Below are 26863 nucleotides of genomic sequence, written 5' to 3' on the forward strand. Positions count from 1 at the left end.
AGAATGCGTTCTCAAATGTCCACCCAGGAACTTTGCAGTGTGTGTGTGTGTGTGTGTGTGTGTGTATGTGTATGTGTGTGTGTGTGTGTGTGCGAGCGCAGAGGGGAAGGCAGAAAAAGAGGAAATCGTGACTATTTTAAGACTGACATGATATTTGAGGCAGTGGTGGTAAACATTTGGTCTTGGTAGGGTCCCTAGGATCATGCCCCCTCCCCTGCCTGGTGACTCAGTGTCAGTCCTGCCTCCCAGGGGGCGGACCCTGGAGACCTGATCCTTGACCTTGGATTCTGACTCTGTGGCTATAAGTGACTGTGAGTAAGCTCAAAGCACCCTGAGTCAGCCCCTGGAGAGGCATCCTAGCAGGCTGGGGGGCAGGGAAGGAGGGGAAGGAGATCTATAATTCCTGGACCATCAATAGCCCTAGGAGCAGAGAAGGAAGGAGAAGGCGATCTATAATTCTTGGGGCAGCCATAACTGAAGGAATAAGGGGTAAAATCCCCAATGTCCCCCCAATGTCAACTGAAAAATTAGAGCTTTTTTTCTGGTTACCCAGGCAGATTCAGGGCCAAGTTTTGATATTCTTTGCCCTTAGGCAAGATTCCTGCCCTTGAGATCAGATATTCTAAGTGGCTTCAGATTTCTGAACAGTTAATGGGTATCTCCTTCTCTGCACCTGGGAACTAGCTTTGCAAGTAATCAAGGCGACTCTTTATTATTCATCCCTGCGGAGGGAAGGTAGTCTAAAAAAAGCTGAGGAGCCCCAAATCCTTCCTCTTGGGGGTTATACTTATATTTGAAGAGAATTGTGTGAGATATTCCCCCAAGTAAAGAGAAATAGATGAGCCTCCTCATTCTGTATCCTGGGACTACACAGCACCACCTCTTAGTTTAAATAGATTCAGAACAGAGCTATCTTCAAATATATAAATGGCTATATCATGTGAAAGAATGATTAGACACTGAGGATATTCATATAATACATGTAAGCTCATAGAGTACTGGTCCTGGAGTCAGGAGGAATTGAGTTCAAATCTGGCCTCAGGCATTTATTTACTAGCTGTGTGACCCTGGGCATGTCACTTAAACCCCATTTGCCTCAGTTTTCTCATCTATTTCTCATCAGTAAATAAGCTGGAGAAGAAAATGGCAAACTACTCCAGTGTTTTTGCCAAGAAACCCCCCCTAAGGGTGATAAAGAGTTGGGCACACTTTGGAAAACTACTCAACTACAGACATTTATATAGTGTTTACTATATGTCAGGCACTGTGTTAATTGTTTTACAATTATCAAATTTAATCTTCATACCAGCCTTGAGAGATGGGTGTCATTTGTATAGTTGAAATTCCTTTCTTTATTACCTACAATCCTTTTCCCTTTTCCTGCATCCTCACATTTATGTGACTGTATTTAAGTTTGCTGTGACTCCTCCTTCTCTCTCTTCTTCCTCATGTCGAGTTAGTTCTTTTACTTTAGTTGTAATTAATAAAACTTTATAAAATATAATAGTTATTGAGTATTAATTTTAATCTTTACACATTTTATAGATGAGGAAACTGAGGCAAATAGTCATTAAGTGACTTGCCCAGGGTCATACAACTAATATAAGCCTGGATTTGAATTCAGGTCTTCCTAATTCTAGGCACAATGTTCTATCCACTGAATCCCCTAATAATATTAGCAGTTCAGAGGGAGGGGATCAAGAAAAGCTTCTTGTGGGAGTTGAGTCAAGTTGAGTCAAATGGAACCTCTGACCCTTAAAGAAACAGGATTCCAGGAGGAAGTGAATAGAGGAAGTCCTTCAGTTGTAGGAGATGACCTGAACAAAAGCTTGAAGGGGATAGATGGGATATCCTATAGAGGAACACTGAATGAATGTCTAGTACACAGAGCTGGTGAGGAGGAAGAGGGCGGAGTACATCTGGAAAGAGAGTTTGGAGAATCCAAAATGCCAAATGAGTTTGTATTTTTTTCTGAAGCAGCCTGAATTGGGAGGTGACAAATGTAGACCTTAGCTTGAGGAATATTCATGTGTGAGTGGTTTGGACGGTGAATTGAAGTGGAAGCAATTGGAAGGGAATACCCTAGCAGGAAGGGAAATAAAATAGAGAGCACCATTTGGGTGGGGAAAATGGTACCCAAGTGAGATTGTGAAATTGACAAGACTTTTCAAATGATGGGATGTGAGAGGCGAGAGAGGGATAGTCAAGGCTGAGTTGGGGCTTGTGCCTGGAAAGATGATGACACCTTCAATAGGAATAAGGAAGTCTGGATTAGCAGAAGGTTGAGAAAGCAGGGGGCATGGGGAGGTTTTCTAACCTTTACATAATTAAAAAAAATTCTTACCTTCTCTCTTAGAATACATGCTAAGTATTGGTTCCAAGGCAAAAGGTGAGTAAGGGCCAGGTAATGGGGGTTAAAGCCCAGGGTCACATAGCTAGGAAACATTTGAGGCAAGATTTGAACCCAAGACCTCCTGTCTTTGGGCCTGGCTCTCTCCACTGAGCAACCTAGCTGCCCCCCTCTACCTAAAATGCAACATTTCCTTTCATTGCAAATGAAAAAAAAAAGATTATTCTGAAAAGGGGTTCATAGGCTTCATCAAACAGCCCAAGTTGTCCAAGACACTCAAAAAGGTTAAGAACCTGTGGTTGTGAATCACTTCATCTGAGCCACCTGTGGTTGTGCATCACTTCATCTGAGGTTTGTTTTTGTGTGTGTGTGTGATCATCTTGTTTATCATTTCTTCTGATGCAATGGTATTCCATTATAATTGTGAGCCAGAACTTGCCCAGCCATTCTCCAATTGATGCACATCCCTTCAGTTTCAAAGTGAAACAAGCAGAACCAGGAGAGCTGTGTACATGGTAACAACAATAATGTGTGAGCATCAACTGTGAATGACAACTAGTGTCAGCAATGCAAGGATCCAGGACAACGTCAGGGGACTTGGGACAAAAACGGCTATCTACCACCAATGAAGGAACGGATGGAGTTTGATTGTAGATTGAAGCATGCCATTCTTCACTTTAATTCCTCCAGGACATTTTCTCTAGTGTAAGCGATATGAGTCTTCTTTCACAACATGATGAACATGGAAATATGTGTTGTATGATAACACATGTACAACCTGAATCGTATTACTTGCTATCTTGGCGAAGGGGAAGGGGGAAGATGGAGGGAGAGAGTATGGATTGCAAAATGTCAGAAAATGATTATTGAAAATTGTACCTGTATGTAATCTGGAAAAATTAAAATCTTATGATAATTATTTAAAAAAAAAACAAAAAGAACTTGTGGCTTAGGGTTTTAAAGATAAGTTCTGTTTTGGCTATGTTGAACTTGAGTTGCCCAAGAGCCACGAATCCATCAGTCAATCAGAAAGCATTTACTGCTACTAATTGTTGTTGCTCATTCTTTGTTTTTGAAGATGACCAATGACATCACAGAGTGATGGCTTGTGTGTGAACTGGATTGAAGTGAGGCCTATTTACACAGCCATCAGCCTCACTGTCTTCCAAAGTCATCCAAGGCCAGCAAAGAATTGGAAGTTGCATTAATTTACTAGACTTTAGAGTACAAATTCTGTTACTGTTCCTAGCTATGTGACCCTGGGCTTTACTGTTACTGATAGTGGACACATGACCATGGGGTTCACCCCCTCTGAACTCCAATTTCCTTGTCTGTGAAATGGTGATGCAAGGCTGCTGTAGCTAACTTGTAGAGTATATGGCTCAAATGGGATAACTCACGCCTACTTTAAAGCCTGTGTAAATATCAGCAATTGTGATGACCTCTAAGATTCCTTCCAATTCTGAGATTCTAAGGTTCAGGCTGTTCTCTCTTGGCCAGCTGGTGCATACCAACTACCCTGGAGACTGGTCAGGCAACTGTTTGAACTTAAGACAATTACTCTAAACAAAGAAAGTATTCATTTGAAGGAGAAACAATTAAATGTGTTAGATCATCAAGTCATTGAATGTTTGAGGAGTGCCCTTGTTAATAGGAATTTGACTTAAAAGTAAAGATATGGACTTAAAAACCCAAGGCGGGTCATCAGTCTCCAGACAATGCTGAACTGAGAATAAATACCAAATAAATACCAATAAATACCAAAAACTAAACTCCCTTTTTCTATACTGCTACCCCCTCGCTCTATTTCACAGACTGGGCCAGAACTATCTCAGCCTTTGGTAAATTCTCTGACCCTATTTAGACTAGAAAACCACCTAAAAAGGTCCAGAAAGAGCAATATTCCCCATACGTGCTCCCTTAATTGCTAGTTTCCAGTCCCACTGGCTGGTTGAGGTTTGATTTCTTTAAAGATTTGACCTTTTACCAGACCTTAATGACAGAGGGATAAAAGATCTTCGTTTATAGACTGTGAGAGGGTTACCAAGAAAAGGGACATGTTAGGGGCATGGAGTGTGAGAGGGGGGCAGAAGAAGGGCAGAAGGAGGCCAGGAGGGACTCCACAGAAAGAAGAAAAATATATAGGATGTGGGTAAGTTGTGAGGATGGGGGAACGTAGAAGATAAATTTGCTTCCTTCACAATTTTGTCCCAGAGGAACTACAAAGTCTTTAGAGAGCTTCAATGATTATGGAAGAACTAGTCTCAGGCTTGGGCATCAGGGAAATGGGGCACTGGAGAGTGGAGGGGAACAGAGACCAAAGGGACATGATTTAGAAGTACAGAAAGGGATACAAGACTGGAAAGGAGGAGAGGCTTCTAGAGACAGGTTGTGGTTTCCACCGTGCTCCACAATAGAGCTAATCATAGACTCTGGGTTGAAATCTTGGTTCCTACTAGTCATGTCAGTTTGGGGAAATTGCTTATTCCTCACATAATAAAGTACTTGGTTTAGATAAAGGATCCCTAAAGGCCCAGAATCACAGAATCATAAGATTTGAAGAGTTGGAAGAAGTCACTTTGCTCAGTGGCCTTCTACTAGAACCATAGCTGAAAGGATGGCCCATTACAACATATTCAACTAGTCCTTATCCAGCCTCTGTTGGAAGACTGCAAAGAGGAACCCACCCACCATCCTGCAGGGTAGCCCATTCTAACTGTAGATAACTCAATTCCAGCTTTAACATTCAATAATCTTATGAACCCCAGTGCCCCAGGTTCCATGGCTTTATTCACCAACTGGTATGGTTTCTCTATGGACCAAAGACTAAAATGTGAGTGGGAGGGGAGAAATAGGGAAGAGTGCTTTGGAGAGGACCAACAAGGTTTGAAGTACCACCAGAGGCTCAGAGATGGACTGAGGCTCATAAAAATCTTTGAATTGTTCCCTTTATTGTTCAGTGGAATTAAGAAAGTAGAAAGGAAGATGATCCATGGGTAAGGCCAAATCTCTTCCCTAAGGAGAACAACAAACATGACTATGCACAGGCTTGTGTGATAGGGCTTGGGATATGCACAGGCTTGGGATAGGGCTGAGGGTGAGGGACTGCTACTCTAGGGTATTGAGTGACTATCCATCAGTGACAGGGGCTTAGGAATCAATCCATGGACAGCTCCAGGATTTGGAAGCATATTCAACTCACCACTGAGGGTCAACTGAATGGCTAGCCTTGGTCTTCATCTTCATCCCTCATTGCCTATTCATCCCCCCTCAAAACTTTCCAAAGTAGGGCACAAAGTAGAAGAGAAGTGGAAAATACATTCAAACTTTAGCAGTCTTATGGCTAAAGGCATTTTCTTACTAGAAGAGATATTTTCCATATCCAGCTCCAGCCATGGCTAAGGTGATGGCAGTGGTGGTAGTTGTGGGGTGTTTTTATGTATGAGAGAGCACAAACTCATGTGTGTGTGTGTGTGTGTGTGTGTGTGTGTGTGTGTGTGTGTGTGTGTGAGACAGAGGACACACACACACACACACACACACACACACACATGAACATTGGCCCTAAGGATGGGGAGCAGGGACAAACATATGCTGGGGTCTAAGTAGAAAAGAGAGCTTCTTTGATGGCCCCTGTCAGGGGGTAGGGTTTCTGATTGCAGAAAGTACCCTGGAAGTCATCCAAGTCAAGGGCCCACACCATGGCTCCTGCCAGCTGCCTGGACTTCAAGAACTGTACCTAGCAGAGAAGATGAAACAATGGACAGGGTTCGATATCTCAGAGGACCTCATGGTATATAAATATCCAGATTGACATACATATATATGTATAGTATACTGTTCTGTTTACCAGGTTAGAGGACAAGAGTAGGGTGAGGAGGCAGGAGTAACAAGTCCCCAGGGACTCAGTCCCATGGTCTCCCACCCTAGAAACAGGGATGTTGTTTCTCCTTCCCCCTCCCTGCTTCCTGGGCCCACCAAACAGGTCCCTACCTTGGTTTTGACACTTTCCTGATCCTCATACCCCACCCATTGATTGCCTTTTGTGGCATAGGGGACCTTTTGTTCCACAATCCTCTTGACAGTGGCCCCAGGGAGGAATTCACAGACCTAAAGGGGGAGATAAAAGAAAAAAGGAAATACTAGTTGAGAATTTCCTCCCACTTAATAATAGCTCCTAGGCATGTCTTCCTACTTTTCTGGTCTTCCCTTCTGCATGCAGCAGAAACATCAAGACCCGGATGGCATGAAGATATCCAGGTTGGCTTCTATGCAAAATGAGATGCAGAGTGCCTAGACTAGGTGCTTCAACAGCTTATGGCAGCCTTCTCTTGTTGGAAATGGGAGGAAGGAAGGAACAGGTGATACTTGTCAACTGATCAACAAGTATGTATTAAGCAACTACTATGTGCCAGGAACTGTGTAAGGTGAGGGTTTAACCCTGCCTTCAAGGAGATTATATGGAGGAGACAAAATGTATGGGATCAAGAATAATAAGTCTAGAAAGGTAGATTGGGGCGTGTGGGGAAGGACTTTAGCCTCTTATCATCACCAGCTCTCACCTACAAGAAGTTTTCTATTCTTATTCCCACCTTCCATCAGAGGTACCAACTCTAGTGAAGAAGGCGCAAATTGGAAAACGATTAATAGGGAGTGGAATCTTTCTCAGGCAAGGAAACTTCTTCCTGCTGAAACCACTACCCCTTCCCCTTAATTACTTCATAATAGGCCAGGGTCCCTGGCTCCTTGGTGTAAAGTCCTGCAGTTCCAGGACCCAGGATTGCTGCTCCAACCTCAGAGTCTGAGGAGGCTAAAGTGAAACTATTCCCAAAGGTTGGGATACCCATGACCAGTTTGTTGGCTGGAACCTTCTTCAATAGGATATAATCCACAGCATATCTCTGGGAAGAAAAGGAAAGAATATCATTAACATTTACCTGGTTGGGAAGAAACGAAACCCATAGATTTATGCAAAATCACACTCTGGAGCCAGGAACGAGTGCTATCCAAGGGCAGTGCTTTCTTCACTCTACCATCTCGCCCATCCCATGGACTAGTCTACTGACCCCCAGAGGAATTCTCTAGTTCCCTACTCTTCCCTGCCAACCTACTTCCATGTTTTCAATGATCATCTCTTTCTTTTCCCAACCTCACATGATTACTTACAACATTGCTGTAATTATTATCCTTCCTTCCCTTGTAGAGGGGGCTATGGTGTCCAGTGGTCTTTTGCCAGTTTCCAATGAAGTTATAAGTCAATAAATTGATAAAATCTAAGTGCCTGTAGGAGGATGGTGGGGGAAAGGATTGGGTTGGAGGAGAGAGAACCAGAAGTAACCATCATCTTCAGTGCCATCATCACCAAGTCTTAACAAAGCTCATAATTTTAAGCCCCATTAATTAAAAAAAAGGGTGAAGGAAGGTAGCCTAACAGTACCAGATCTCCAACTCTATTACAAAGTGGCCATCATCAAAACAGTCTGATACTGCCTAAGAATTACAGTGGTGGACCAGTGGAATAGATTACATACACACTACTTAGTGGTAAATAACCAGAGTTATTTTTTTATTTTTAAAAAAAGCCTTACCTCTCATCTTAGAATCAATACTATGCATTGGTTCTAAGGCAGAAGAGTGGTCAGGGCTAGGCAATGGTGGTTAAGTGACTCACCCAGGGTCATACAGTTAGGAAATATCTGAGGCCAGATTTGAACCTAGGACCTCCCATCTCTGGGCCTGGCTCTCAATTCACTGAGCCACCAAGCTGCCCCCATGACCAGAGTAATTTAGTGTTTGATAAATAAAAAATTCTGAGCTTTTGGGAGAAGAACTCATTATTTGACAAAAACCATTGGGAAAATTGGAAAATAGTATGGCATAAAATGGGGATAGACTAATGTCTTGCACCATATACCAAGATAAGGCCAAGATGGGTACAGGATTTTGACATAAAGCCTTCCCTCTAAGATTATCTGTGATTTAGCCTGTATAGATCTTGTCAGTACATGCCTGCTTTCATGCTGTTTCCCCCATTAGACCATGACCTTCTTCAGAGCAGGGTTTGCCTTTGGCCTTTCATAGTCTCACTAATTCTTGTAGCACAGAGCCTGGCACATAGTAGGTGCTTAATAAATATTACTTATTATGACTGACTCATCAACTCTTGCATGAGGGTATAGAGTCCATAGGTTGTACACTGGATACTTGAATGTGTTATGATGAATGCAGGGTTGGGATCCACTCACCTACTCATCACTTCTCAGCATTTCTTCCCAGAATTATATATATATATATATTATTCTATATATGTATATTTCTATGTTGTTGTAAAAAAATAAAAGGAAAAAACACCACAACAACTGAAGAAAAATGTTGAGAAATTATGAACAAGCTTGACCCCAGAGAAGAGAAATGAGAAAACAAACATGCCCCTGCCAACCTTCTTTGCAGAGTTGTGAGGGAAGAAGGGAGGGGGCCAAGGCTGACTATGGAACATGGTCTATAATGGCAGATTTTTTTCCTATGTATCGTGTGGCTGAATTATTTTTTCCCTTCTTCTTTCTTTCTTTAAAATTCTTTATTATGAGGGAAAGAAGGAAGTATATGGGGAAAATCTGGACCAGGTAAAAATTAAATTTATCAATAAAATCTATTAAAAAAACTCTTTCCTTTTCTCCTAGAATTGATACTAAGTACTGGTTCTAAGGCAGAAGAGTGATGAGGGCTAGGCAATGGGGATTAAGTGATTTGCCCAGGGTCATCCAGCTAAGAAGTGTATGAGGTCACATTTGAACCCAGGATCTCCCTTTTGCAGGTCTGGCTAATAAAAATCTGTTTTTAAGAGAAAGTCTTAAGGGCGGGGACTGTTTTTGCCTTTCTTTGAATTTCCAGTGCTTAGCAGAGTGCCTGGCACATAGCAAGCACTTAATAAAATCTTGTTAATTGACTGGCTAATCCCTCTAGTTGTTAATGTTCTCATTCTCTCTCCTCAAATTACCTTATTTTATTTTCTGTTCCCATGTTGTACCCATCCACTCAGAAGAACTAAAGCTCTTTAAGAACAAGGCTTCTTGCCTTTGTATTCCCAACACCTAGTATGAAAAGTGATTTGCACATATTAGGTACTTCATTGGTGTCCCCTGAACTGGATTAGAAAAAAAAAAACTTTGGAAATAAATTTTTGTCCTTGTGGAACAAATTTCTTCTTCTTGCCTCCACTTCTCCAGATGGGAAAGAATGTATGAAAGGGCTCAGTAAACTGGTGAGTTGACACGAATGTATGATATTGGCAGTATTCTCCCCACAGCAGCCACTACCACCACATCACCGCCATCATTATTTGTGTAGAATCTTATTCTTTGTCTCATCTAATCCTCCTTCCTAATTCTCCTTCCTAATTCTCCTTCCTAATGTTTCATCTTCTTCCTCTAAACTTTTGTATAAGTTGTTCCTCATGCCTAGAATCTAACCCATGAGCAAGGGGAGGCATGAATTCCTTGTAACATGTGGGGTTACAGAGATGCCAAAGAGATTCAATGACCTCAAGATCACGTGGAATTAATAGCAGATCTGAGACTAAAACTCAGATTGCCCATTGTTCTTTTGTCCAATTGTTCGTTGTCTTTTCCCTTCAATAGCCAGATTGGGCAGGCTGAGGTATAGAAACAGGGGAGCAGAGATTTGGGAAGGGGATTGGGAAAAAGAGTGGGGTGCTGGGCTAAAATGAAGAGAGAGACCAGGGGAGAAGACTCACTCAGAGATTTGGGGGAGGTTATAACCTGCGTCAATTGCAACTCTCCCAGCAGACAGTGCTGCGCTGAGCAGAAGTCTCTCCTTCCCAGTCCTCTGGGCTTCTTTGGAAAATTCATCAGCCATTTCCTAAAAGGAAATATTTCTCACATTGGCACTCTGCTGGGAGTTTCTGATCCAAGCTGTCCTACTCCCTCCATGCTGGTCAACTCTAATGGAGACTTAAGAAAAGAGAGGTCACCCACTCTTTTTTTTTAACACTTACTTTCTGTTTTAGTAACAAAATGGTAAGACAGTAGGGCAAAGACTAGACAAACAGGGTTAAGTGACTAGCTCAGTGTCATATAACAAGAAAGTGTCTGAGGTAAGATTTGAACTCAGGTAGCTAGCTACCTACCACCCATTCTTTTTTCTTAAGAGGCTATTTATACTTGTCCATTGAATGCCAACTCAGAATTATCTGCTTAGCTAGAATTAAATATTGACATGGAAAAATCCAAACTAGAGGAGTAATCTTAAACTCCTCCCTAAGTATGGATCATAGAGCTAGAACTCAATGGGACCTCAGATGCTTTCTAATCTTGTTTTACACAAAGAAATTGAGCCCCAAGTGATTGATTTGCCCAATATCACATAGAATCAGAGGCAGGATTTGAGCCCAGGCCCTTTGACTCAAACACCAGGGCTCTTTCTATTGTACCATTCTGATATTTATGATCTCCTGGGAGAAGCAAGTTTTCTGGCTTAATTTTGCTTTGCTCAGACTAGTAAAATGAGGCTTTGTTTCCCTAGTACACACATAACAGAAAATTAAGGAGAATTAAAATGTATTTTATGTTGAAGTATTTTTTCTTAAAGGATTTTTTTCTCTAAAGACCTAGATGTAAATAAAGACATTTAGGTTATCCCCAAACCAGAGATGGACCTCACTGAGTCAGAAGCCCATGAGGTAATATGCAGCCTGGGATTAAATACCTGCCATGAAAGGAAAGAATGAAGGAAGGAAGAAAGGAAGGAAGGAAAGAAAGAAGGAAGGAGGGAAGGAAGGAAGGAGAGAAGAAAGAAAGGAAGGAAGGAAAAAAGGAAGGAAGGAAGGGAGAGTGGGAGGAAGAATGGAAGGAAGGAAAGAAGGATGGAGGGAAGGAAGGAAGGAAGGAGAGAAGGAAGAAAGGAAAACATTTATGAAACACAATGTGTCAGTTACTTTTGATCCTCACAACACCTCTGAAAGCTAGGTGCTAAACTTGGGAGGTAGGTGAGCTCTAGTCAATAATCAAGAAGTGGCACTTTCTCCAATCAGCTCCTGCCACCTTAAAGCAGAAGCAAAAAGAGTACCATCCACCTCCCTCTCTTCTCATGAGAATGGCAAACCTGGAACAGATATTCTCTAGCCTCTGGGTACACCAAGACCACAAATAGATCTGTTCTGTGTTATCTATAGAACAAGAATTCTACTTGTGCCTTCTCTTCATTAGCTACTGCTTTTCCTCTGTTAATAACTTCCTATTTATCTTATATAGAGCTTCTTTGCAAATATTTGTTTCTTTATAGTCTCCCCCATTAGCTCATGAACTTTCTTGAGGGTAGGGATCATCTTCCACCTTTCCTTATATCCCCAGAGTTTAACACATCGCCTGGAATATAGTAGGGGCATTAATAATAAAAATAATTGTTACCTGAGAGCCTCTCATTCCTAATCTAGAGTCACTCAGCCTATGAAGTCAGAAAGACATTCCTGATGTCTACCCTGAATACCACCCACTACTGTCTGAGCCTGTTTTCTCTTTTTTCTGTCTTCAGCAGAAATCGAGAACAGGTCCAGACTGTAACTAAGACACATGTCTTGCCCTTCATCCAACTCCTTCTAGCCTCCTTCATTCCTCTAACTCCACTGGATTTCCATACCTGAAGCAATAAGGAATAATTCTCTCTGTCTCTCCGTCCTGGGTAGAGCCAGGCTAGGTCCAGTCCATCAAAGTCGTATGTTCTCAGGAATTCTGTGACTGAGTTGATGAAGGTCTGTCGGCTCTCAGTTTGGGATGCCATGTCAGAGAACCTAGAACCCAGCCCAGCCCAAATTATACATTCAGTGCAGAAGGGCTAGCAAGGGAATTCCAGGATGGATATGAAAAAAAAATCTGGGATTTAGGACACCTAGCTCTAGTCCTGGCTCTTTCTCTCAAGCATTATATAACTATAGACCAGTTACTTCCCTTTGGGCCTCAGTTTCCTCTTTTATAAAAATGAACACTTGTTCTCTAAGGTTTCTTCCTCTAGGTTCATAGATTTAGGGCCAGAATTGACGTTGGAGTATGTTTAGTTCAACTACTTCATTTATCAAGGTCTGGAGATGTTAAGTAATATATCTAAGTCCACGCAAGTATCTTTGCCAAGAAAAGTCCAAATGGGACCATGAAGTTGGACACAGCTGAAAAATGACTTGAAGAAATTTCTGAGGCAAAATTTGAACCCAGGTCCTCAGCTCCAAATCCAGCACACTTTCTACTATATTGTATTACTTTCCCTAATCTTCTCTTAGTCAAAGGCTGTTCTAATGCAAGTCAGGTTTCTGAAGGACTGGAGAAGCCTGGAACCACAGAGTACTGAATACCTGATGAGAGGCAGAAGCAGAGACAATGTACTTGTCACTGATAAGTTTCCCCAACCCTCTGATTCAAGAATTTTTGGCAAAAAAACCCAAACAAACAAAAAACCAACCCTTTTAATTACGCCCCACCCCAAATCCTTACCTTCGGTTTTAGTATCAATTCTAAGACAGAAGAATGACAAGGATTAGACAATCAGGGTTAAGTGACTTGCCCAGGGTCATACAGGTAGAAAACATCTGCAGATAGATTTGAACTCAGGTCCTCCCAATTCCAGACTTGGCATTGTATCCTCTGTGCTATCTAGCTGCCCCCCTTTAATTACATTAAAAAAAAACCCTTACCTCTCATCTTAGAATCAATACTATGCATTGGTTCTAAGGCAGAAGAATGGTAAGGGCTAGGCAATAGGGGTTAAGACACTTGCCCAGGCTCACACAACTGACCTCTGTCAGAGGTCAAATTTGAACCCAGGACCTCTCATCTCTGGGCCTGCCTCTCAATCCACCGAGCTACCCAGCTGTCCCCCTTTAATTACTTGTATTTGTTCTCTCCCTTCATGACCTGAGAACATTTCTTGCCATCTCCTGTTCACATCTTTGATTCTTCCTAAAGTCCATACCTACTGCCTGGAATTCTTTCAAACTTTTCCTCCTCCAAATCCTGTCCTGCTTCTTCCAAACTCTAGTCCAACATCACCTCTTCCAGGAAGCCTTCCCTGACTAACCATACGTGGCTCAGTTCATCCAGTAGCTTCATGGTTGTGCCTCATAGAACTGGTGACAATGCCTGTTTAATGATGTGGTTTATACCCACTTCCTTGCCCCTACATCCTAGGTGTGTGTTTCTCACACGATTCTCCATCTTCCAAATGCAAGCATTCTCCTTAGCTGTCCTCCATTCCTCACCCAGGTTTCCTGATTTCCTTGGCTTTCTTCAAGTCTCTGCTAAAATCCTTGAGTTTCTGAAAGAAAACCTTTCCCCAACATTAATCTTTCTTGGTGCCTTTCCTCTGTTGATCTCAACTTATGCAGTTAATAGCTTGTTTATACACAGTTATTTAATTTCTTCCATTAAACTGTGTGTGGCTGGAGAGCATGGACTGTATTTTTGCCTTTCCTGAATATCCCCAGTTCTTAGCACAGTGCCTAGAACACAGTAGGTGCTTAATAAATGCTTGCTGGTGGAATTGAAAATCCATTCTGCACCACCTAGAGAGAGCAGTAGAACTCCCTGGCCTTGTGAGGTCTTCATGTGGAGGCTGGATGACCAATTATCTTAGTTCTTATAAAAGATATTCTTTCTGAGGACCAGACAACCTCTCTGGACCCTTCCCTTCTGATACATTGTGATTCCAAACCTCATAAGAACCTTTTCTACTGCCACCCTGAGAAGTGTTCAATCATCAAGCCTTTGCTTGAAGACCCCTGCAATCCATTGTCCTTTTGGACAGCATTATTTATGAAGAATATATTCCTCCCATACTCTAAATTTCTCAATTTTGTCCAGTGGATCTAAGCAAAGTCATTCTAATCTCTGTACCACAAGGTCGCCGTTCAGATGTCTGAAAAGAGCTATCACCCACCCTACATCTTTTCTTCTCTGGACAAAACATTCCTAGTCCTTTCGATCAGTCTTTGGGTGTCATAGTTTCTGGGTCCAACTCCTGTTAGCCAATGCCCTTCTTAAGATGGAGAGCCCCAAACTAAACACACTATCTCAGATGAGGACTCACTAGGGTGTCCTAGAACCGAACTGAACCTCACCTACCTCTGAAACTTTACCTCCCTCATTTTCCTTTTTTGTTTAATAGACCAAAGGGAATGGGGATCAGTGGTCAGATAGGACTGTCTAGAGAGGATGAAATCTTACCTCTTGGTGCCTATGTTCCAACCACCCACAGACAAGAGTGTCTTCAGTTTGGTGTTCCTGTAAGGCAAGGAAGAAGAAGACAGTGTTGGGCAGAAGCTTGTAGACAGATCCTGAATGATTACCTCTCTAGGATGCTATGAGAATTCTTGGTCTTTGAGAGGTTAGACAAGAAGGTATCTAATTCCATCCAGCTCAAAGATCCTATTATTCTAGGGGGTTTTTATATCCTTTCTCATGGTAATAAATTCATCGAGAAATACTAGATTGTATGATTTAATACTAGAAGGGGCACTAGAAGGCATCTAGTTCAAATGATTCATTTTACAGATGAGAAGACTGAGACTTTAGAGAGGCTGTTATTTGTCCAGTACCATAAGTAGTAAGAAGGCAGGAGTGATCTCAGAGGTCATCTAATCCAACCCTGTCATCTTACAAATGAAGAAAGTGAGACCAATGAAGATTAAGTGACTTAGTCAAAGTCACACACTTAGCAAGAGTTGGATGTAGGCTTGAAATGAACCCAGACCCTCTGAATGTAGAGCTAGTAATCTTCCCAATATCACACTTCTTCTACAATGTCCAGTTTTAGACTTGTCAATCTATACTAGGAGCAAGGGATTTGTAGGCTTTCGAGCTAATGGAGCCTTGGAGGTCATCTGGTCCAATCCCTTCATTTTACAGAGAAGACAGAATCCTTAGATGACTCATATAACCAGTAAGTGACAGAACCTGGAATAAACCCTATATATTCTGGTCCCTTTCTGAGGCATCTACCCTTCTGACTCCAATAGTCCTTTCTGTTGCGTCCTATAAAGAAAATTTTAAGTTGACCACAATGGAATCTTGACATCCTGAAACCATAGTTCATCTGATCCAGTTCTCTGCCTTCATGAACATCTGTCATTGGATGACAGCTGCAGAACTTCCAGAACTCTGAGTTCTCCAACTCTACCATCAAGAGGGATTGCGCCTACTGAGTGTAGGGTTTGCCTTCCAGAAAAGCAGTCAGTTTTCTCGGAGTTGCTGTAGGGAGTGACAGAATCTCCACCTCCATTCCATTTTCACTTTGAATTTGATGTGACAGAAAGAACATTGGATTTCAAGTGATAAGACTTTGGCTTGAATCCCATCTCTCCTATTTACTACATATATGACCTTGCCTAGACCTTAGTTTCCTTATTTGTAAAATGAGAAATCTAGAAAGTTGGTTGGTAAAGTTTATTCTGGCTCTAAATCCTCTATTCCTATGACTTCTATTATGACAAATGCCAAGCTTCATAAGCTCTGTCCTGAAAGTCTCTTCTTTGACCTTCTCCCTGCCCCCATAGAACTCTTCAGGCCAACCTTAAAACCATTAAAGTGTCATCACTCAGAATCTATTTTCAGGGGTCCAGCATTATATACATTTATTTGGCCAGAAGGTAAAAAGTTGTCCCACCCTGGTTGCTATCATCTCTTGTCCCCATCCTTGTCTAGTCCCATCTGGGGAGAGGAAAGAAAGGTGGTTCTAGATGGCTCACCTTTGTTTGAGCTCATTCAAAGTTTCATAGAGTGTCACGTCATTCCATTCCCAGGTATCAATCTGATTATTGCTTATGTTGGCAAAGCTATAGATGACGTGGGTACACAGGTTGGCATCAATGTTATCTGGCAAACATTTGGCATCTCCATCTCGGTACTGGGACCAGCTGGTGTAGTAGCAGACGAGCTTGTAAGCATAACCTAAGAGAAGAGGTGGAAGAAAATAGGTGCATGGGCAGGGGCCCATGAGTCACTATTTGGAATACATTTTGGGAGAAGAACACTGAGAGGACCTCCGGGTGTGGATAAGGGTATATCTGGGGAGAGGAGGTATATGGTCTTTGACCCTGGGGAGCCCCATCCTCAGGGAGATGGCAACCTAATAATGAGAGAGAGATATAATTCTTGAGTTCTTGCTCTCAGGGAACTAGAATGATATTAGCTACCCAAATTGAATGAATTATTAAAGATATTATTACTCCCCTAAAAGGCTATGGAGATGACAGTCAACTTTACTGATGAACATTGCATTTTCACAATCATATCTCCAAGGAAATAGCACAAAGAATATAGGATGCCACCATATCTGTTTGTTGATTACAGTATGACTTTTGACTCAGTAAAGCAAAACTCAGCATGAACATCTCTCCTCCAATAAAGTATCTCCCATGCCAAAAGCATACAAAATTTTGAATAAATGTAACAGAGATGCCATTCATCTCTGATTGTGATGAGTTAAATAGGGAAAAAATCATATCAATATAGTACAGAGTACTGAGAAAATGTAGACCAAGTTTGGACCAAATGGGGGTGGGAATCAGGTGAGTTCGTGTAAGGAAGGCTTCCAGGAGGCAGTGAGTTTTGAGCTGGGAGAATTTGGGGTTTTGAAAGGGGGAACATATGTTAATTGATTGAGAAAAGGATTTGACAAAGCAGGAATGGCAGAAGGAAGATACATTCATTCATTCAATAAGAATTGATTAAACACTTGTGTGCTAGGATGTAAGGTCAAAATAAATCCAGTCTCTGATCCCCAAAAACATATTGGAATGGGAAGAAAACATTAGCATTTGGAAGAATTAAGAAAGGCCTTGTTTAGAAGGGGCCATCTGAGGGGCAGCTAGGTGGCTCAGTGGATAGATTAACAGGCTTGGATATGGGAAGTCCTGGGTTCAAATCTAGTCTCAGATACTTACTAGCTGCATGACTGGGCAAGTCACTTAACCCCAATTGTCTAACCTTTACCACTCTTCTGCCTTGGAACCGATTCTAAGATAGAAAATAAGGGTTTAAAAAAAAGAGTGAGAAAGTATCAGAAATATGTGAAAAAGATATAGGATAGAGCCATGCCACACAAAAGGGATAGGGAAAAGATGACGATCTTGCAAAAGAGGAGTGTCCAGACAAGACAGAGGAGAACCAGGGGAGAATGATGTCATAAAACTCAAGGAAGGGAGGCAGTCCTGGAGCAGGGTGGGTCAACTGTCAAATGCTGCAGAGAGGACTGTTTGGTGGTCCACACCTGTGATTCTCTACCCTTTGGGAAGTTGAGGCTAGTAGACTATTTGAGTTTGAGAATTCTGAGGTTCAGCAGACTGGGCCAATCAGGTGTCTACACTAAATATGGTTAAGGCTCAGGGAACAAGGGGCTGAATCTCGAGAAGTTGGACCTGGGAGCACATCAAGCTCCCAAGCCAATCAGCATTGTTATTGGTGCCACGAGGGGCTGCTGCACCATCAGTTTAGGAAATAAAGGGAGACCCAGTCTCAAAAACAAAACAAATGCTGCAAAGAGATCAAAAAGCATAAGAATTAAGGAAAGTCCATTGGATTTGGCAATTAAGAGATCATTATTAATCTTGAAGATATTTTCAGTTGAATGAGGAAAGCCAGATTGCAAGTGATTTAGAAATGTAAGACAGGGAGAAGAGGTAGCTTGTGGTAAGTGAGAGCTATTTTCTCAATAAAGTATGAGGCAAAGTGTTCTGTTGAGAAGGAGAAAGGAAGGGTGGTATAGGAAGGGAGAGAAGAGAGGAGAAGGGAGAGAGAGGAAGAAAGGGGAGGAGAGGAGAGGAAGGGAGAAAAGAGAGGGGAGAAGAGGAGAGGAGAGGAGAGAAAGGGAGAGGAAAGGACATAGTGGGTATTTGCACATAGTGGGTGTTTGATAAATGGTTTGAATTGAATCAAAATGAATTGAAAGTTTTTCCTTAGACCTAAAATTCCACTCTGAAGCAGGAGAAGCTTCCCCAGGATCGAACCCCACTCCCTGACACATACATCTTCCCTTTTTCTTCCTTCCTCCCAAACTTTTCTTCCACGGCATTCCAAGTAATACTTACTGTATTGGAACAACACCAAGATGCTGAAACCTAGAAGGAAATAAACCTTCTGTCAGAGAGGGAGCTGCTCATCCTGGGTTCTACCAGGATATTTGCCAGTCCCTCTAATCCTCACCCAGCCAGAAGTATGTAGCCATTGTCCCTGGGGCATCTCTGGAACCCAACCTTCCAGAAAGGAACCTGGACTGCAGTCAGGCTTCTTCCCGCTACTAGCCTGACACCAGTCATGGATATCCTTGGGCAAGTAGGTGGGAGGCTGAACACCAGAGATGGCCTCTTGGCACACACAGAGACTTTAACTCTGAAAATCCAGGTTTCCGAACTCCTCAGCTGATTCACAGACCTATCTCAGCTGCTTTCAGACCCATCTTGACTGGAATGCAGGATGCCAGAAAGCTGTGGCTGCTGTCTGTGTCCACTGCCCACTGCCCACTGCCCACTGCCTGTGGGTCTGCGGCTGGTACTTGGGTCTGCCTCCCTGCTGCTTGTCTGCTTTCTCCCAGTTCCTGGCTTCCCTTTTATATCTATCTCCACTCAACTACTGTCCACCCCAAGCCAATCCTAGTTTGCAGGAATCAAGCAGTTCATAAATAAAGGAACTAAGGATGGACTGCTGGTAGTGGTAGAGTGCTTTGGGCAAAGAGAGAATGCATTGTGAAATGCTGGAGAATTACATAATTCCCCACACTGGTTTTGTAGAATCCTGCAAAGGTTAGAGTCCAATTTAATGGGCCTTTTCATTTGCCTTGGCTCTAGTAATAATCATTACTTTCCTTCCCAAATCCCACACTGCATCACTCTACCTCGCCAGAGAAGAAACCTCAACACTCCCCATGCCAGTTAGCCTCATTTCCTGAATCTTGCCCTGTTTTTCCCGCTCTCATCCTCTCTCCTTGCCCTGGTCTGGAGTTTCTTCCTGGATTAAATTGCTGGAATCTTTCAGCCATGCAAACTTGTCTCAAGTCCCTCAGCCTCTTGGGTTTTGGCATGAATATAATAAACAAGCCCAGTGAGATTATGCAACTTGTAGGTTTCCTGAACAAGGACCCCATTTTCTCCTCAGTTACACAAACACTATCCTTCAAAGCTAAGTGCCCTCAGCTCCCTGCACAACACTGTTGACACAGGCTGCTGGAAAAGAAACTGGCTTAGGACTGGAAGAGACAAGAAACCATTGTAGGGCTCCAGATATAAACGAATCATGAGAGTATTAAAGATGGACTCAAAAGCTGACTCCACTGGACCAGACTTGTGGATAGATTTCTAATATTTCACATGATTGACTTCTGAATCCTTGAATTGGGGCTCGAATTTTGTGGAACTCAAACCTTTCCACTTGTCTGCAGTCTGGAAGGCTGGCATGCAATTCCCATAGCTTCTTTGTAATGGCAAAGACCCACACTCAGCATTTGAATGAGTGCCAGGCTATAGGGGAGGTAGGACTTCCAAATGAGCTTCTGGTCTGGGCACCGTCTATGCCATTGTGGTGGGATCCTTTCTTTTGTCTTCTTGTTGATTGCCAATATGATGCTAATGTTTCTACCACACCACCTGTTTGATTGACAATCCCACATCCCCCATTCCTTGAAACCTCAATAAAATTCAGTTCACCTGTCTGACTCCAGACTCTCTAACCATCATGGGAGGAGCTGGCAGGCTGGACATGCTGCTGAAGAATCCTGTGTCTTTGTCTGTTTTCTCTACCCATGTCCTTTCTCCCTTAATCTGTAATCCTTCCAGCTGTATTCCCTCAGTCCCCAGCTTCCCTTCTAGGGGCTCAACCCATGCAAAAAGATCTTGTAGCAGGAGGCTGCTACCACCATAAGCAAGGAGGGCTGGAAATTAAATGGGAGCCTTACTGCCCCCTTGTTTTGTCAGGTTTGGCCAAAGAAAGTAGAAATTTCAAAACAGTACAGGACTCATCTCTATTCAGTTGGACAGGTCCCCAAAGGCTTCCTCATGATTCTGGGACTCCTTGCTATTCCCTGATTTTGGGATGCTCTCTTGTGCTAGCAAGTTTCAACCTCTTATTTGAACCCCTCACCCAGTGTGGTCTTTTGTAGACCAAACTAGTCTGGCATGTGAAATCATTCAAATAAGGCACTTAATGAAAATAGGAGAGCAAAGTAAATCAAAGGTTTTGAATTAAATAGTCATATTTCCCCTGCCATGTGCCTTTGGGGGAGTGCTAGGCTCAGTTTCCTATTAACCACTCTGTTTCCACAACACAGCAGGAGGAGGAGCATACCTTAAGACACCCACAGCAGGGTGTCAGCAGCAGAGCTAAGTAATGTTAACTTCTCACTATGGGACCATTGTAAAGAGCACTGTGGTTTCTCCTAGGGAAGAGAATCAGATGATCCCTGAAGGCCAGAACACAGCTTCTAGTTTCTTTTTTCCCTCTACTCAGTGAATCCCCTACCTTCTCCAGCCCTGTCCTTTGCCAGACTCTCCTCAATATCTTTGAACACTCACAGCCTCCTGGGGGATGTAGTTCCCATAGGAAGTTTGGGCTCCATGTCTGTGGATATATCTGTTTCCATTATATTTTGCTAATGTTCTTGTGATTCATCACACTTCAGACTAAAAACATTTTGTGAAGATATGATCCAGAAAGAGCTACAACGCAGAGCCTGGACCATCATCCCTTGACCCAAATACTTCCTGTTTCATATTGCACACTGGATATGGGTAGCTCTGCCTAAGCCAAGTGGCCACTCTTCATTAAGCTTTCTGACCTTTTGTCTCCCAGCTTCCTTAGATGGGCAAGTGGAGGACTGTTAAATCTTTACATATTCCTTTCTGGGTCTTGATAGTCCAAGGAACTGCACTAGGGAGTTTGTATACACAGAAGAATGGAGGAAAAAGGGAAAGAAGAAAGGGAAGGAGGGAGGAAAGGAGGAAGAAAAGAAGAGCGGAAGGAAGGGAGAGAGGGAAAGAGGAAAAGAAGAGAGGAAGAAAGAAAGGGAAGGAGGTAGGGAAAAGGATGGAAGGAAAGAGAGAAGGAATGAAGGAGGGAGGGAGAGAAATAAGGTAAGAAGGAAGAAGAAATGGAGAGGGAAGGAGGGATAAAGAAAGAATGGAAGGGAGGGAGGGAGAAAGAAGAATGGAGAGAAGGAGAGAGGGAATGAGAAAAGGAAGGAAGGAAAGAATGAAGAAAGGAAAGGAGGAAAAAACAAAAGGCGAGAGAAAAGAAGAGAGGAGGGAAGGAAGGGAGGAAGAAAATAAATATTTATTAAGCACCTAACGTGCCAGGCACCGTGCCAAGTGCTTTACAAATATGATTTCATTTGATCCTCACAACAACCCTGAGAATTAGGTGCTATTACTACTCCAATTTTATAGTTGAGGAAACTAAGGCAGACAGAAGCTACATTAACTGCTCAGGATCAGGGTGCTGAAATTGAATTCAGGTCTTCCTGACTCTAAGCTCAGTCTTTGCCACCTTGCTACCCAGAGGCACCATGGAGAGTTCATGTATAGAGAGTTCACCACAGATTCAAAAAGAGCTAGATTTACAGCCCACCTTAGACCCAATTTAGCAACTTAACCCCCATGGCCATGTCTTATAACTTCCCAGTGCTCCAGGGAACTCCAGATGACTATAAGTTACAAAGTGGTTGTTGACCTACACTGGTACATGGAATTTCCTTAGACCAGTGAAATCACAAGTCCAGTTAAATAAACAAGCTGAAGGAACAAACAGAGATGACAGATAAAGGATGGGGAGATGATAGATTGAAAAATCGATAGATAGCTCTCCTCTAGACGATTGGGCTTAGACTCTTCAGCTTCTGGCTGGCTGTCCCATCCTTAGCTGACCTCACCACACCCCAGCACATAAATATCTCTCTGTGGCATTTGTAGAAGGGCAATAGTGGGTTTGAGATGGGGTCTATAGTGCTAACTCTCATTGCCACACCAGAGGCTGGGAAGGCTGCTTAGAGAACAAGAGAGATGGTTAGTGGTGGGTCTGGTCTCTGTGCAGGGTGGCAGATGCGATTCCGGGAGAAACAAGGATAGAAATGCCAAGAAATACCAGTGGCTAAATCTCACTTGGGCTGCCAACATCAGCACTTAGACAATTTCCTTACCTGACATCTGGCCTGCTTCAGCTTGTTAAATGAATGGGGGCAGTTTTGTTAATTCCCTGCAAAGGTTTCCTGTCATGGCTTAGCTGATCTGTTCCCCATTCCCTGAACTCTCAGCTTGTTTGTTCCCATATTCACCTGAAAATACCCTCTCTACCCCTCCCAACTGAATTCATGGCTCTCCGATTTTTCCAAATCCAGCTCAAATTTCCCCCTCTCTAGGAAGCTTTCCCTGATTAACTCCACTTAAGGCTGAGTGCTACTTGTCTGCAGGCACTCTCCTGAGTATTTATATCTTACTTCTGTACATCTGCTTTTTCATTCTTGTGTGTGTGTGTGTGAGAGAGAGAGAGATAAAGACAGACAGACACACAGACAGATAGACAGAGATAAAATGGAGGATGCTTTCCCCATCATGCTCAGAGCTTCTGGAAGCTAAAACTCTATCTTCCTCATTAGCCTGGTTGCTCTCTGAGTGCAGGAAGAAGGAAGGATTCTTCCACATAACATCAAAAGCTGGGGACAGGGATAAAAGCAGCAGATCTCAGCACAAATCAAGTCAGACCTCTGAGAAAAAGAGGGCAACAGCGGGGACACTGGCTCTGGAACTTGTAATACCAGAAATATAAGGCATTTGACTAATTGGTTTTATGAGTTTGTGGGGACTTGGACTAAAGCTCTGCAGGGCATCTAGAAAGAAAGAAACAATACTCACCAGAGGGTAAGCTATAGCTATTCATGTCCTAAGTCGCCTAACTCATTTTCTGTTCTTCACCAACTTTTAAATAAAACTGTTCTATACTTAAATATTTTATTGTTAGCCTGAGGACTTGCAGGGGAACCTAAGAGCTCTGGTGGAAAGAAAAATAGACCAAATGTGGATATTCCTAGGGTCTAAGCCCCGGGTACAGGCTAAGCCATAATTAAACAATTATTGAAAACTCTTCAAGTCTGAATCCAAACCATGAGAATAGATATTCAGGTTTCTGCTAACACTATAATTCCCTGGGTGCTCTATTAAGAAGCTCTAAACACTGCCCTTGATACTCCTGGGCATTGTCTGCAGAACATGCATATGTTCCTTGAGCATTAATTCCAGATAACCAATTGCCTGGGAAGCTAGGTGGCATAGTGAATAGAGCACTGAGCTAGGAATCGGGAAGATTCATCTTTATGAGTTCAAATCTGGTCTCAGACTTGTGACCTTGGGCAAGTCTCTTAACCCCTTTTGCCTCAGTATCCCATCTATAAACTGAGCTGGAGAAGGAAATGACAACCCACATCAAAATTTTTGCCAAGAAAACCCCAAATGGATTCACCAAGAGTCGGACATGATTTAAAACAACTAAACAATAACAAGGGATATGCAAAATAGATACAAGGTAATTTGGGTTGGGGAAAGCACTAATAGCATGGGAGGGGGGTAGAAAGTGACATTTAAGCTGAATTTTGAAGTAAATTTAATCTGTGCCCAAAGAAAAAAAGAAAAGATTATTGAACAAAGGCAGTAAACAAAAAAGAAAGGGGAGGAGAGAGTGCATTCTAGGCATGATGGTGGTGGTGGTGGGGACACATCTAGTACCAAGATAGAGATAAGAATTGGAGAACTCTAAATGAAGTGTAGTAAAGAGTTTGACTGGACTGCAGAATATGGGAAGGTAATATTTAGTAAAGTTCCAAAGCTTAATGCTTTTTTCTAAATGAAGTTAATTAAAGCTCCTTCTCTACCTATGGAAGGGCTTCCTCAGTCACCCACCTGCCTGCAGACACTACTTCTCCTCAGTCAAAATGAGGTAGGAGTTCTTTATTTATCTATGTTATACCCTCCTGCTTCAAATCTTAGTTGTAAGGGAAAGCCTTAAGCTACCAATATTGCCTTGTTCACCACGTTAAAGCCAGGACTTTGGAGAAAGTCTGAGACATTGGCATCCTATTCAAATATTTAAAATTCAATCTGTGCCCCAAGGAAAAAAAAGAAAAGACCAAAGGAAACTTTTCCCTCACAGTCCACTCCAATATAGACCCAACTCCAGGTGTCTTTGGCTTCTTCCCAAAAGATTGCATGAGATATAAGAATCTCCTGCTTTAAGGACTCATGATCTTCCAGCCTGATGCTCAGTAGGCATTTAACAAATTGATACTTAATAAATGTTTGTTGACTGATCCAAGTGGGTTTTTGACATTAAGAATTTGTGATTTTGTTTTATGTCCCCTTCTCCTTCTTCCCCTTCCCTCCAGCTCAGAACCAAATGAATGGGACACTTTAAAAAAAGATATTTTATTTTATTTTTACCAATTATATGTAATAAATTTTGATATCTATTTTCTGAAGTAATAGGATTTAAATTGTCTCCCTCTCTCCCTTTCCTCCCTCATCCTAGAACTGGCAAGCAATTTGATCTGGGGTATACATGTACTATCATTCAAAATATATTTCCATATTGTTCATTTTTGTAAGACAATAATTTCGTAAGATAATAATTCTGTAAAACCAAAACCTGTTAAAACAAAACCCTAGATAAGCAAATAAAAAAATCTTATGCTTTCATCTACATTCCAACTCCAACAATTCTTTCTCTGGATGTGGCTCATATTGTTTGTCACAAGTCCTTTAGAATTGTCCTGGATCATTGTATTGTTGAGAGTAGATAAATCTATCACAGTTGATCATTCTACAATATTGCTTGTTACTGTGTACAATGTTCTCCTGGTTCTGCTTATTTCACTCTGCATCAGTTTACGTAGGTCTTTCCAGCTCCTTCTGAAATCATCCTGTTCATTTCTTATAGCACAATAGTATTCCATCACCATCATACACCACAATTTTTTCAGCCATTCTTTAATTGATGGATATCCCTTCAATTTCCAATTCTTTGTCACCACAAAAAGGGCTGCTATAAATATTTTTGTACAAGTAGATACTTTCCCTCCCTCTTTAAAAAAAATTCTTTGGATACAGAATTGTAGTGCTATTCCTGGATCAAAGAGTATGCATCATTTTACAGCCCTTTGGACATAGTTCCAAATTGCCCTCCAGAATGGTTGGATCAGTTCACAACTCCATCAGCAAAGCATCCATGTCCCACTTTTGTTACACTTCCTCTAACATTTATCACTTTCCAAAAGGAAGATTGTTAAGCAAAACTGAGCACCCAGGTCTTCTCATCAGGAAGGTCCGGGTTTACATCTGGTATCTCTCATAACACTGGCCTTGAGGAAGAAGATGATCTGTGTGATTCTGTCATCTAGGCAAAGAAGATAAATATTCTACATTTTGTAAGAGCACCTCTTAATCCAAAGACTGCCTTAACTCATCTGTCTGGAGACCAGCTTCCTTAAATATTTATACTATACTTGAATTTTCACCTTATTCCAAACTTCAGTATTTTTGTCTGTTACATACTTTAAAAAAATTTACTCTGTCAAACTGGGTGCCTCTTTTATCTAACAAATAAACCAAATGTTTATGGGGGGAGGAGTTCTTCAAGTTCTTAGACATAAATGGGGAAAAGAGGGTAATACATCTCACTAAAATCATATTCTTCTGCATCAGAAGAGTCCATATACCTTTGATATATTTAAGACTAAAACAGCAAGATGAATGGTTACAGTTTTGTTCATCACCAAGAGATCATGTTTAGAGGAAAAATGTACCCTAAAGATGTTGGAGCTGTATCAAGTTGTATTTTCCAAAGAATTTAAATTAAATTTCTATCTCCCTTTGGAAAAAAAAATTTTTTGCTTCCCACAAAAACAAAAATGGAAGGATTGGGTTTAGATGCTAGGAAGAACTCATCTCTAAAGGTTTTGGCCTTTGGACCCTGTATAACAGAGGTCTGAAGAAGCTTCCTTCTTTTGGCATCTTTAAGGCTATAATAGACACTCTTGGGTTTGAGATGATTTGGAGGCAATTCTGTCCAAAGTCAAGAAAGTAAACAAAGTTCTTCCACTTCTCCTACCTCATCTCTGCTTTTTACATTTTGTGTTACTTAACTGTATAATAAAAAGTAAACTTTCTCAAATGTCTCCATTTGCAATGGTCACCCATAACACTAGTCTATTTGAACTCAGAGATGGAGGTGAAAGAGACCTTAGAGATCAATTTCAGTGACTTTTAAAGTTGACAGAATTTTTAATTTAATTTAATTGATTAATTAAGAGAATTTTTCCATGGTTATATGATTTATGTTCTTTCCTTTCCCTCCTCTCACCCCCTTCCCATAGCCAACATGCAAAAATCTTTCATTTTTAAACAGATCTTTGGTAGAACCTTGCATTAAAATGGATTTTAAATGCTTTTTTAAAAAGACCTGTTGAAGTATACCTGAGAGTTAT

At 41.8% G+C, this 26863-nt stretch overlaps 1 protein-coding gene across 2 annotated transcripts; it reads right to left on the minus strand.

The window, feature by feature from the left end:
• Positions 1-5281: 5281 nt before the first annotated feature.
• On the minus strand, positions 5282-19013 carry CHI3L1 (chitinase 3 like 1). 2 transcript variants are annotated; one of them, XM_016430084.2, is made up of 10 exons: positions 18781-19013; positions 18438-18467; positions 16098-16299; positions 14578-14634; positions 12005-12155; positions 10104-10228; positions 7517-7631; positions 7069-7251; positions 6344-6460; positions 5282-6089 (listed from the first exon to the last, which is right to left on the minus strand). In XM_016430084.2, the coding sequence occupies exons 1-10, from the start codon at positions 18803-18805 to the stop codon at positions 5952-5954; spliced, it is 1143 nt and encodes a 380-aa protein (XP_016285570.1). In that variant the 5' UTR covers positions 18806-19013; the 3' UTR covers positions 5282-5951. The 2 variants fall into 2 exon arrangements, with proteins under 2 accessions (XP_016285570.1, XP_056671727.1); XM_056815749.1 differs by having other exon boundaries at positions 18553-19013.
• Between the last annotated feature and the right edge of the window lie 7850 nt (positions 19014-26863).

Source organism: Monodelphis domestica, chromosome 2 (assembly GCF_027887165.1).
Source record: "Monodelphis domestica isolate mMonDom1 chromosome 2, mMonDom1.pri, whole genome shotgun sequence".
NCBI lineage: Eukaryota > Metazoa > Chordata > Mammalia > Didelphimorphia > Didelphidae > Monodelphis > Monodelphis domestica.

Bases quoted from the DNA above. Each gene is read 5' to 3' on its own strand.
- CHI3L1 (XM_016430084.2), bottom strand. From the start codon at position 18,805: ATGGGTCTGAAAGCAGCTGAGATAG. The intron at 7,252-7,516 runs GTAAGTAATCAT...TTTTCTTCCCAG, and splicing joins ATAATAATTACAGCAATGTT to AGATATGCTGTGGATTATAT. The intron at 6,461-7,068 runs GTAATTAAGGGG...CTCCCCCTTTAG, and splicing joins GGACCCTGGCCTATTATGAA to GTCTGTGAATTCCTCCCTGG.